Below are 12,496 nucleotides of genomic sequence, written 5' to 3'. Positions count from 1 at the left end.
TCTCCCTATATGGATGGGGCTAAGCCCAGCCTAACGACTTAACAATTTTTCGTTTGTAAGTTTTAAATTTACTCATTCTCAATTTTCAAATTTTTTTTATTTATTTTTTGTATTAGGCTTAATTTTTAAATATATAAAGCTTTCTATATTTTGCATAAAATTATGGAAATCTAAATTAGGTTGAAAACTTTATTTGATTTGTTAGAAATTATATTATTGGAATCTTATGATATAAATGGAATGATATTTAAATTGTTTAAATGAACCATATGCTAAACTAAAGATAATACACCGGTCTTCACTATTTGAATAATAGGTTAATCCTTTTTTTATAATAAGTTTAGACATGAACGTAAATTAATTTTTTAAAATATCATATATTATGAAAATCATATATATAGTTTATTGTTTAATGTACTGGAATATAAAAATAAATATTCAATCACTTATTAAATTTAAAAAATATATACTGAAACGATAAAACTTAAGATCAATTCACAGTTTCGTTTCATATATTAATAATGTTTCAATATCTTATTTTTAATAATATTATCAAAATATAAGTTTCCGATTTTGATGAAACCAAACTATATGTTTCCGGTTTCGGTTTTTGTCCGGTTCCGGTTCACCGTTAAATTAAGATGTCGAGTTTGATCTAATTATGTATCATACCACTTTATTATTATTGTCCAAACTTTCATAGTTTTTGAAAATGTGTGATTGATTTTCACATATTAAGCTGCGAAAGGAGGGAAAAAACACACACACAAATTTTATGTGAAAGCTGCAGTAAACTAATTGTCCCACATCGAGTTTGAGATATTTGGATTGCGGGAGCTGTACTATAAAAATGGACCGGGGGACAAGTTGTTCCATACTTACCTGGACGGGATCAATGGGTGATCAAGAAGGCCCATGGTCTAGGTTGGCGACTTCCATTGCACTTAGGAGGGGCGCCCGCCTAAGGTCGGCCCAAGTGGTCGAGCCTACGTCATAATTTGTGGTAGAGGGGGCCTGCGTCCGCGCGGCCCCTGCCTAATTTAGTGCAAAATTTAAGTTGGCCCGATATCGGGGCTGGCTAGTTTGTGGCCCAAATAGCTGAACTTGTTATTTACTTGGAAGTTAGCATTTTGAGCTGTGTTATTTTGACCGTGAAAATTATACCGTTTAAAAGATGTAAATTTTGGTATGATTTTGCGTTGTTAGTAAGTAATTTTATAATTCAACCAAAATAGTAGTAACTCAAGTGAGATTATTAATATAATGAAACTATTTCAAATTGTTGGTAGAATAAATTTTATATTTATATTATAAATGCAATAAAAATATATTTTTTGTTAAATGAATATATTTTCAAGTTCTAAATTGTTTCTAATAATCTATTATTATTAGTGTGTCATTATATATATTTTCCTTGTGATTAAGATATTGAAATACTGGAATGAAATAAGTTTTGAATGAAATCAATTTTTTCAATTTTATGAAAAAAGTTAGGAATAAAATCAACTTTAGAATGAGAATATGAATGAAATGGTAGGATTATTTATTGGTACCTAAAATAATGAAACATGAATTTAATGAAATTATTATTTTTAATTGTCAAATAATTTTTTAATTAAATTTCAAAATATTGTTAATTATTAAAAATAATAAAATTATTAATACTCTATTAATTATTATAAAATTAATAAAACTATTGAACTTAATTTTGTTTTTATAACTAATATTTCATTTATTAAATTATTGTCCTTACATAAAATATTAAATAACAATTATTTTATTGTATTATATATTTTTATGTGATCATTAAGTTATTATTTTATTTATTAATATTAGCATAATTACTATATATAAAAATAAATGATAATAATTTGTTTGATAAAATTATTATTTTCATGATTATATGATTATAATTGTTAATAACAAGGATTGAGATGAGATTCTCTTATACCAAATATGTCCTATATGATTTAAACTCGCTTATACCAAATAAAAGAAAAGGGGTAGCTCCCAGAATTCAGCCCTCTCCTCCCTGTCGTTCTGTAACTTCCCTCTATGAATCTCTCTTTTTGATGCTAACTTGCAGGTGGATCTGACCTCCGAAGCGGTGCCCTAACATAATTGGTCCCTCCGGAAATTCCAACAGAGCACACACCTCCTTAGGTGCTTGTCCATGATCGCATCGATCATGCCGCTTCAATACCTAAGAAATATTTAAGCGGTCCCAAGTCCTCGACTTTGATCTTGGTCTGGAAATATGGCCTAAGCATGAATCTTCACAGTTGCATGTTATTCATTATGTCATTCATATAGTCTAGCAAAATAGTGGTAACAATGTCAACTCTCTTGACGAACAAGGAGTGATCATTCTTTTATTGCAGAATTTCCGCATATATCACAAGATGCGAAATATTTTTTAGTTCCACTGTCGTGACACTTGTTTGAGGCCGAATAAGGATTTAAGTAGTCTAAACACCTTCGATTCCCCCCCGACCGCTAAATCCTTGGGGAACAACCATGTAAATCTTGTCATCTAGATGCCCTTGAAGAAAAGCATTGGTCACAATCATTTGGTTTAATGGCCAATGCAATCTGAGAGCAACTGATAAAGTCAATATTAAAGTAACAATCAAACATGTAAACCAAAAGATAGACCACAGGTCTTCTTGTTTCCACCATTTTGTAGCAAGATCTGTAACCTGATCAACTACTGAAAATGAACTGCTTTTACGCACATAAATAATATCATCGTCAAGTTGAATTATCGAGTGATACAAGATCGTATGTACGTACATAAATCCTTAGGATATAATCGAGCAAACTGATGAGATTTTCCTATTTGAAAGGAGAAGATTAGTCCATAGGATTAAGGCATCCCACACAATGAATTAATTCAATATTTATCTCATCGAAACGACTCTTAAGCTCCGAAAGTTCTTTATCTAAAACAACACAAAGCAAGTCATAAAGAAAATGAACCAAGTTGGTCTTTTCCTCATTTCTTCGTTTTCGACGCCCGGGAACTATGAACTTTACATTCATATTTAGGTCCATAACTTCATGTGCAGAACAAAATGAAAAACTTTTTTCAATAGAGAATCCAAAGACGGAGCTAAAGGGGATGCAAAAAATGTAAAACATAATTATGCTAATAGTTTTTTTTTTTTTTTTAGGACAGCTGCATCCCTCGAATGTAAGTAGATTTGCCCATGAGCTAGAGTGTGTAGGCAGCCCTCGACCGTCTATCTCATTGCCTTCCATCGCCTCAAATTGTATCGTACCATATCGGAGCTGATAAAACTCTAACATATTTTTTTATATTGATCGAGTTCTCATTCATTTGTAGATTCCCGTCACTCTGAGTGCCACCCATTCTACTGGAAAAAAGGGATACAACCTTGAAAATGGAAGAAATGATGGAAAGGAAGAAAGAAAGAAAAATAGTAAAAAAAATTGATACACAAGATAAACAGAGGAAAAGAAAGGGAATCATGCGATCTGAAATATTTGGGTTGCACTATTTTCATCAACTATACGATTATACACATATATATTAACTAATTTTAATATCTAAAACATGCCAAATTTTATTTTATCAGATATGCCCCCTCCCACGAAACTGTTTTTTAATAAATAATAAAGTGAAAAGTTTTACATTACACCTTCTTAACGAAAACTAAAATGCAATATAAAATTAAATTCAAATATGCATATAATTGATGAGAAATTTATTATAAAATGATTATACATTTATAAAAATATAATATATTTAAAATTTCACTTTTATTTAAATATAATATAATTTGTTTACACACACATGTCACGTATAAATATTCCTCTTCTAAAGTGAAACTTTAACTAGCGCACACAACAGATATTCCTCTTCTAAAGTGAAACTTTAAATAAAAATTAATGTTAGAATAATTGAAAGTATGCGTACCGTAGTGGGTCCAAGTGTCCGTTGTATTTTTATATAATTTTATATTTAATGACTCTGCATTGTATATATTCGATGCAATAATTGTCTTTGTTGGATAGAACAATCGAAACGTAGTATTTGAGCTGCTGTATGGTTTAAAAGATTTGAGTTACACTATTGCCACAAACTATAACTTTTACTAAAACAAGAAGCACTAGGTTCTACAAGATATTAATGCAAGCTTAATTATTTGCATTGTCCCGAAGTATCATTTTATTGATTTTTCATTCACATGTCTCACTCGTTTCCATTAATTTGACTGGAAATGAACATTTTATCATACTTTTTTTTAAAAAAATATTTCATTAATATTAATGTGACAGACATATTTTTGTGTATTATTATAAGATAATTATTTTACATTTTCCAGTTTTTCTAAGTTTAAGCATTTGGACAACGTGAAGTGTATGGTAAACAAACATTTATTATCTGATTTAGAAATTATGCATAATTGATATATCAAATTTTACTGTTATATGATGAATTTCGAAAAAAAAAATTATTATAGAATCATATTGAGTATTATATCGACTGCAGGAGCAAGCATTGTCAATTTAATAAAATTTGTAGTATATCACATGCATGGCATAAAATTAAAGAATTTGGAGTATCAGATAATAATAATAATAAAAATAATTAAATGAGAGTCAGCGTCAAGTGTATATAGGTTATAACTACATCTAGATTTACTTCCGGTGAAACACAAATCTTTTGATCATAAAATGATCAAACATCATATTTTGATCTTTTAAATAGTAGAATGCTCGTTGTAACGAACCTTTGATTTTGCCTGTATCTTTATCGTTAATTAACTTTAATTTCTTCCACTATTTGCACTCGTTCAATTTTGGATATCGAATCCTTGATTTTGGCTGTATTTTTGTCCAAACGTATAACTGGTAATAGTTAAGCCCAAATCTCATAAACTATACAGTAGTTCAAATATTATATTTCGATTATTTTTTAACAATTAACGATTGATAGTTACTAATAAAAATATTCCATTTTTAACTCTTTGTCGAGAAAAAGGATATTCACTCAAATCCATTAAATCCCATAATGACTTTCTATGGCAACATATATTCAAGCAAATAAAAAAAAAAACAAAGAAAATGTCTAATCAAATTAAAATAATTCTTTTAATAAATTTCATCTCTTCTAAACAAATAAAAGTATATATATAAAAATAAAGTTGCTGTTATATATTAAGTTTCCGTCAAAAATTTCATGCTAAAAATAAAATAAATGTGAATTAGTGAATAGTGATATATTTACAATATTTCAATTTCCAATATTATTAATTTATTTATTTTTAAATATTATTTTTCTCGTTCTTTCTCATATAATTATTTAAATGTATTGATTTTGAAATAGATTAAATAAAAATATATTTATTTTTTTATATATGCAATTAAAATAATAATTTACATTAAAGTAAAAAAGTACAAATATTTATTATTTCATTAAAGATAAATTTATTCGATAAACTCAAATCTATAATGATACACATGATAATTACGAATTATACACATGTACTAATTTTTTTCAATTCGTTAAATTAAATGAATAAATATTATAAATAAAAATTAAAATTATTATTCGAAAAGAAATAAATTATCTTAAAATTAGATAAAAAAATATATTTTTTAAGAAAAAAATAATAACAACGTGATTATTTTACAATAATATGTTATGATATTTAAAAAAATTAGAAATCAATAGTCTAATTAAACTATTTGTCAATATATTTACAACAAATAACTCAAAGTAGAAAAAAATAAATTTACCTAAATTAGTTTGAGTAAGTCTAATATAAGACGGTCTCACAGATTTATATTCATGAGACGAGTCGATTCGATTCATATCTTGAGTGAAAAATAATAATTTTGACATAAAACAATATTTTTTTCATGAGCCTTGTTAGATGACCCGTCTCACAAATTGACTCATGAGACAATCTCATAAGAGTTTGTATGAATTAATTTTAATATTTTCTTATAATAAAAAAATTATATCAAAAAATTATATGTTTATATCAATATTTAAAAAATCATTTGAGAAACTATTAGGAATTTTAGAGTAAAAAATAAATATGAATTGTATCTAAAAAAGTGGAGTGTAGATAATATCCTCTTAAAAGTTTGTATTAATGATATTATTTCATTTAATTTCGGTTACGATTTTGGGTTCTTTTTATATATATTTAGTTTTTCATGGTCTCTAAAATATTAAATAACATGGTTTCCAAGAAGAAGTATATTTATACCATTGATGATGATTGCTTTCTAAGTATCCTGTGTTTTGGATCTTTGTTTTATTCGTTGGTTCTGGTGTTGGAAGTTTGATCTTGGCTTGTTGGTTTCTTTTATTTTGAAAAATTGCTTGTTGAGTTTAGATTTTCTGTCTCAGTTGAAGAGAAAGACTGGATCTTTATGTTGGTGTGGGGTTTTGGAGTCTGGAAATATTGGATTTTGGAGGATTTTTTAGAATTGGGTATTTGGATTTAAGTAGTTTTCATGTTTCAATTTGAGGTGGTGTTATTTTTTTGGCGGTCTTTTTGTTTAAATTTAAATTTGATTTGACGTAGGAATGATTAAATTTGAATTTTGGTGAAGTCATTTAGATATTTATTTCCGATTAAAGATTGTGGGTGATCCTAGTGGATTGGAGGGGTCAATTATATAATAATTACGTTTTGAAATATTTTTTCGATTTGAGGGAATAGAGTGGATGTTGGTGGTGCCCCTGATCTGCTATATGTCAACCTGATCTGCTTGCTATATGTCACCTTTTGTTTCCTTGTGCTAGTGCATCATTAGTTAGCATATGTTTCCCTTCCGGATTTTTGATGTTGTCTTATTGTTCGAATGTATATAGATCTTGATTAGTGTATATGCCTAGCGTAAGTATGTTTTTATGAAATAAGTTGTTGTAGACATGCCGTATATTTGTGCTGATCGCAAGGCTGATATCTGAACGTGCATAAATGAGCGACAGTCAAGTAGTATCCACTTGTTGCTCGATGTCTGAGAATTGTGAATCTGAAGTTGCATAAACTTCTAACTCTGAATTCTTAGATCGCATCCTTCAATGAGTGTCTTAAATTTGTATCCTGGCTTTTGTCACATCTGAAGCTTGTTACGTGCTTGTGTCTTTAACTGCATCAATAAGGTCCTAAACAGTTGAACAGTTCATAGTCCTGTCTTTTTTATGGATTCAAATTATGTCAGTTTTAAGAGGAGGAAAATTCCCCTTTTTTTACATTCATCCCTAATTTAGCTAACTTTTTACCTATAGGAGCAGACATCTTGTATTATGGAATCTTGTATTCTGATCTGCAATTACTGTGTCTTTTCCTCATCGATGTGCAGGTTGCCAAAGACCCATCTGGGAAAGATATCAATGCCCTCGAGCAGCACATCAAGAATCTCTTAACTCCATCAACCCCAAACTTCTTTAACACTCTTTACGACCCATACAGGGAGGGTGCAGACTTTGTTCGCGGGTATCCTTTCAGTCTCCGTGAGGGTGTCCCCACTGCTGTTTCTCACGGTCTTTGGCTCAATATCCCTGATTACGATGCACCTACGCAGCTTGTTAAGCCCCGTGAGAGGAACACCAGGTATGATGAAACTTGCTAAAACCGTGAAAAGTTTCTTAAAAATGAATTCTCTGGTTTTAACCTTAGTTTTGCTCATTTTGCAATCGTCCCAGATATGTAGATGCTGTTATGACCATTCCAAAGGGTACCATTTTCCCTATGTGTGGTATGAACTTGGGATTCAACCGTGACCTGATTGGACCAGCAATGTACTTTGGACTCATGGGGGATGGTCAGCCAATTGGGCGATACGATGACATGTGGGCTGGCTGGTGCACCAAGGTTGCTTTACATTACTTTTACATTTTTAATGATCTTATGATATCAATCGATTCTTGGAATAGTAGTTGTCTTTATGGTTGTGGAGCGGAAGTTGATTAGTCATGTAACTTTCAGGTGATTTGCGATCACTTGGGTTACGGTGTCAAGACCGGCCTGCCTTATATCTGGCATAGCAAAGCCAGCAACCCGTTTGTCAATCTGAAGAAAGAGTACAAAGGAATTTATTGGCAAGAGGACATTATCCCGTTCTTCCAGAACTTATCGCTCCCTAAAGAATGCACGACCGTGCAACACTGTTACATCGAAATGGCTAAACAAGTGAAGGACAAACTTTCAGCTGTCGATCCCTACTTCACTAAGTTAGCGGATGCTATGGTTACGTGGATAGAAGCTTGGGATGAGCTTAACCCTTCCGGCGACTCTGCTAATCTTCCAAATGACGTTGCCAAATAGATTTTATACATCTTGAGCAAGTATTTACTTATTATTTAAAACTTCAAGTTGAGAGAGTATTTTTATGATTCAGGATTGTTATTTTTTTCTCCTTTCCATGTTGACATACCATTTTTGTTTTCAATGCATATTAGACAATTTTATTTCACTCATGTCTTGCAATTATTGTCATTGAATCCAGTTGAGTATTTCTTTTCTACAATTTCGAATTGATCCATTATGGAGGAAAAAATTGCACTTCTGTTGATTCAACTGATTGATGCAAGATTGGGTTTTACATTTTACTAAAGGGGGTTTTTGCTCCTCACCGAATCGAGTTTTGTCTCTGCCGTTTGGAGTCTACTCTACCGGGAGTGTAAACAACATACCCTCGCCGAGCCTTGTTAGCTCCTACTACTCCGAGTACATCAAGTCTCAACCAATGTTCTTGCAAGACGTCCTTATTAAAAGCCTTGCCTGGAATCTGTCTATACGACTGTGAGTGCGTATCTAAAGTATAAGATCGAGCCAAAAGTTATAGTTAGTAATAATACATTTTAAACTGTACAATAATTTAAGATACAATAGTTTAAGATATTTCAATTGTTATCTTAATAGGATAATTATTATTTCCCAACAATTTATCCGGTGAATAATTGCATTACCTTGCAAGTTGTGATAATCGAAACCGCTCACCAAAAATATAGTTTGTGGTATAATAGTCAGAGTACCACATTTAACAGCTCTCCTGACATGAAATTGGTGTGTCGTGTTGGTATCAAACAACTCGCTATGCTGGCTTTTCTATATTTCGCTGTGCTTGCTCTGTCACTTCCGTCGGTATGACTCATTTTCTTTGCTGCGAAAAATTCTAATTCGTTGTTTTAGTTTAAATCCAATTTATTGTTTTAGCTTACATGGAATTTCATTGTAGAAAGGCAATCAAACATATTCCGAACTATATATTAAGATCAGAAATTTGTGAACAACCATTTTAAGGCAAAAATATATCTCAGAATCTTGATTTGGCCCGATCTTTACAAAAGTAACAGATATTCCCACAATAATACAAAGCATGATCTCAAGAAATCACACTATATACTATCAGAATCCTCAACCAGGTAACTTCTTTTTTTTTTTTTTAACATGAACACATTCCAATGTACATCTGATGTAACCGGAATCTGAATAATATCGCGGATTAGTTCGTCGACCAAATAGTTACGGAACCGTGGCAGCATTGGCAATGAGTGAACTTCTCTTAATGCGATCCAATTTGGTTGTTTCATAAACAGGCAGACCAGTTCTCGAGCAGAAATTTGAGCCATAATTCGGTAGATCGAACAGATCAGAACTTGAATCGCTTTCTGCGCCATGATCATCAGCATCACTGAATTTGCTGATTTCTCTTCCTTCTGATGAAGAATCATGGAATCCCCAAGTTGTGGCAAATCTTATACCATGCCCTGAAAACTCGAAGCTTGATCCACTTCTTGAAGTTTTCTCCGAAATCCCATTTCTGAAGCTGAATCTCTCATCGATCCAGTTGTAGTTTGTGCTTCTTTTCTCATTGTGTAGCTCATTAATCTTGACAGTACCAGGCCTGAAGTGATCACTCTCGACAAGTTCTTTGCATGATTTTGTGGGAGTTTTAGCATGAGGTGTGGTAAAACCAGAATTCGAGGCTGAAAAAATGGACCTCCAATCAGGACCAGAACTTGCAGCATTTGTGACAGGAAAATGTCCCAAACTGTTTCTTCTTTTTCTCCTTAATCCACCGGGGTTTTCGTCTTCGATATCATTAATCTTGCCGCTGGATTTTTGTTTCTTCTTCTTCTTCAGATACTTCTGATTGAACAAAGAATTCAAGAAACTTGCCAATCTTGCTCCCGGAGAGCTTGGCTGCTTGTATTTCTTGTTTTCCTTCATTATTTGCTTTTCCAGGGAATGATCATGTGTGATCGATGAACCTCTTTTTGGCATGTCGGGGCTCACTCGTGTACCGTTTCTGATGAAATATTGATCATACTTTGCAGCGTAAACATAAGCTGGATTCTCATTGGCACCGGAGAAATACCGAGCTGCCTCGAAAATTTCGAGTTCGCCGGAATCATTCCTCCTTTGGAATGGATTCCTGCAAGAATCTGATGAAGAAAGGCCTTTGACAACGGACATGGTGTAAGTGGAAATGTACGATGATGTTTGGAGAGCATTCAAGATAACACGAGGTGTAAATAAATAATAAAGCATATAAAATGGAGAATCATTTAGGTGCTTGAAATGATTGAGAATAATGGTGTAAAGGGTCTTTTTTTTTTTATAGCAAATTTATTTCAAATCAATAATTATACATGAAAATTATAATTTTAGTAATGAATATTTGTAGCTTTGCGATTTTGATAATCTATATATCAAATTTCATTCTTGATCATTATCTTTGTGTTATTCGCAATTTTGGTCATGATCTACCTGCATAACTCTCACGTACGTAATGTCATATTAGCGAAAAAGAAGAAAAATTGCTAAAAATTGAAAGTCGTATAACTAAAATTTAATTATGATAACTTAAATGACAAAAACTGCAACAAGAAAGACACATAAAATACGAATAGTAGGTATCTTGTGAGACGGTCTCACGGATCTTTATTTGTGATATTCACAATAAAAAATAATAGTCTTAGCATAAAAAATAATACTTTTTCATGGATGACCCAAATAAGAGACTCTGTATCACAAATACGACCCGTGAGACTGTCTCACACAAGTTTTTGTCAAATACGAAAATCGCAATTTTCCCAATTATACATGGTTTATTAGTTACATGAAGGCATAAATGCTTTAATTTCTCTAGTTTTTTTTTTTTTTTTAATTCGCAGGGGATATATTTCACATTAACATTAAATAAGTACAACCATACAATGCAAAATTAAACCTATTTTTTGTTGTTGAACATGTACTATGTATAATTGTTTATTTTCCTCATGGTTGGTGAGAACCCACTTGAACTTTAATTAAATAAAGTCCTTTCCTTTTCCATACCCATTTTCTTGTTTTGTGTTGTTTTCCTTTTAATGCTTCTATTATATGCAATATACATTTTAAGTAAACATGTAGAATTGCCAATTTATTAGTTTTAATATGATCTAACAAATATCACAATATCCAGCCATGAACTGTCTACTGGCCAAATTGTCGTAGTCTTGTCTAGGGATACGCTTCTATTTGTGAGAGGTAAGTTATATTTGTTCTGTCTCGCAGTTGAAGCATTCATTAAGCATATTTACGTCCGTTGTTCAGCTACTAGGAATCTTTGGGATGAAATTTGTTATTCTATGTTTTAAGGATGAGTAAGTCTCTTATAAGACGGTCTCATGAATCTTTATTTGTGAGACGGGTCAATCCTGTCGATATTTACAATAAAAAGTAATATTATTAGCATAAAAAGTAATACTTTTTCATGGATGACTCAAATAAGAGATTTGTCTCACAAAATACGATCCGTTGCACCGTTTCACATAAGTTTTTGCCTTTAAGAATATATTTAAATCGTTCAAGAAGGCCTTTGTTGGCATGAAGATCCCCAAAATGAGAGTTATGGCTATGTTATGCACTATCTATTGTCTTTGAACAGGGCAGAACCGTTCACTTTTTAATGGTCTTAATCTTGTTGAAGTTATTATTTTCGTAAAGTTCGAAATGAATGTTTCTAGACTCTTATATGTCATATTTCTGTATGAAATACATATTTTTTTATAATATTAAGGGGAGGGTGATTCGAACCTTAGTCTAGGGACAAAGAGCAACATATTTTTTATACGTATAAAATTTTGATTGAATGGATTAAAAATGATGAAAGTAGGGAAGACAATAAAGTGTGTGGTGTTTGATGGGGAGCAAAGAAGTATGTGTTTTCTTAGATGCTTTTATCCTTTGTAGTACGTGTTTTCATTTGGTAGGGCTTAATTTTCTAAGTGGTGTGGGCAATGAGATTTTATTTAACTTGTCCATCCCTTTAATTTTGGCTTGTGGTTGTGCACTTGTTTTGATGTCACTTTACAAAGTGTAATTTTTATTTTTAAATTGTTGGAATTTTTTTCAAATTGATTATTGATGAGAATCTTTAAAAAGGAGATAAATCTTTTAAATGGTCCACATCCTAACATTTATTAGTAATCCTACCTACACAATGTGTGCATGCATAC

General features: G+C 31.4%; 2 protein-coding genes and 1 non-coding gene across 4 annotated transcripts; 2 read left to right on the top strand and 1 right to left on the bottom strand.

Annotated features, from left to right (window-relative positions):
• The first annotated feature begins 874 nt into the window (after nt 1-874).
• On the top strand, nt 875-1,035 carry LOC142523487 (U1 spliceosomal RNA). The gene has a single exon (XR_012814678.1). It is a non-coding gene; the product is annotated as a U1 spliceosomal RNA (small nuclear RNA).
• Nucleotides 1,036-6,216: 5,181 nt separating this feature from the next.
• LOC142522986 (putative UDP-arabinopyranose mutase 2) lies at nt 6,217-8,463 on the top strand. 2 transcript variants are annotated; one of them, XM_075626613.1, is made up of 4 exons: nt 6,217-6,264; nt 7,351-7,601; nt 7,694-7,862; nt 7,977-8,463. In XM_075626613.1, exons 1-4 carry the CDS (start codon nt 6,217-6,219, stop codon nt 8,313-8,315), a joined length of 807 nt encoding a protein of 268 aa, XP_075482728.1. In that variant the 3' UTR covers nt 8,316-8,463. The 2 variants fall into 2 exon arrangements, with proteins under 2 accessions (XP_075482728.1, XP_075482729.1); XM_075626614.1 differs by lacking the exon at nt 6,217-6,264 and adding an exon at nt 6,858-6,881.
• Nucleotides 8,464-9,271: 808 nt separating this feature from the next.
• On the bottom strand, nt 9,272-10,581 carry LOC142522466 (protein BIG GRAIN 1-like E). Its single transcript, XM_075625886.1, has one exon. The coding sequence runs from the start codon at nt 10,542-10,544 to the stop codon at nt 9,516-9,518; it is 1,029 nt and encodes a 342-aa protein (XP_075482001.1). The 5' UTR covers nt 10,545-10,581; the 3' UTR covers nt 9,272-9,515.
• Nucleotides 10,582-12,496: the final 1,915 nt, after the last annotated feature.

Source organism: Primulina tabacum, chromosome 13 (assembly GCF_025594145.1).
Source record: "Primulina tabacum isolate GXHZ01 chromosome 13, ASM2559414v2, whole genome shotgun sequence".
NCBI lineage: Eukaryota > Viridiplantae > Streptophyta > Magnoliopsida > Lamiales > Gesneriaceae > Primulina > Primulina tabacum.
Note: the sequence above shows the minus strand (reverse complement) of the source record. Positions and strands in the feature narration are given on the sequence as shown.

What these genes read in the sequence shown, in the direction of transcription:
- LOC142522986 (XM_075626613.1), top strand. Translation starts at nt 6,217, where the DNA reads ATGGTTTCCAAGAAGAAGTATATTTATACCATTGATGATGATTGCTTT. An exon ending in CCATTGATGATGATTGCTTT is followed by an intron (nt 6,265 to 7,350) that starts CTAAGTATCCTG and finishes ATCGATGTGCAG; the next exon opens with GTTGCCAAAGACCCATCTGG. An exon ending in GGGCTGGCTGGTGCACCAAG is followed by an intron (nt 7,863 to 7,976) that starts GTTGCTTTACAT and finishes TGTAACTTTCAG; the next exon opens with GTGATTTGCGATCACTTGGG.
- LOC142522466 (XM_075625886.1), bottom strand. Translation starts at nt 10,544, where the DNA reads ATGCTTTATTATTTATTTACACCTCGTGTTATCTTGAATGCTCTCCAA.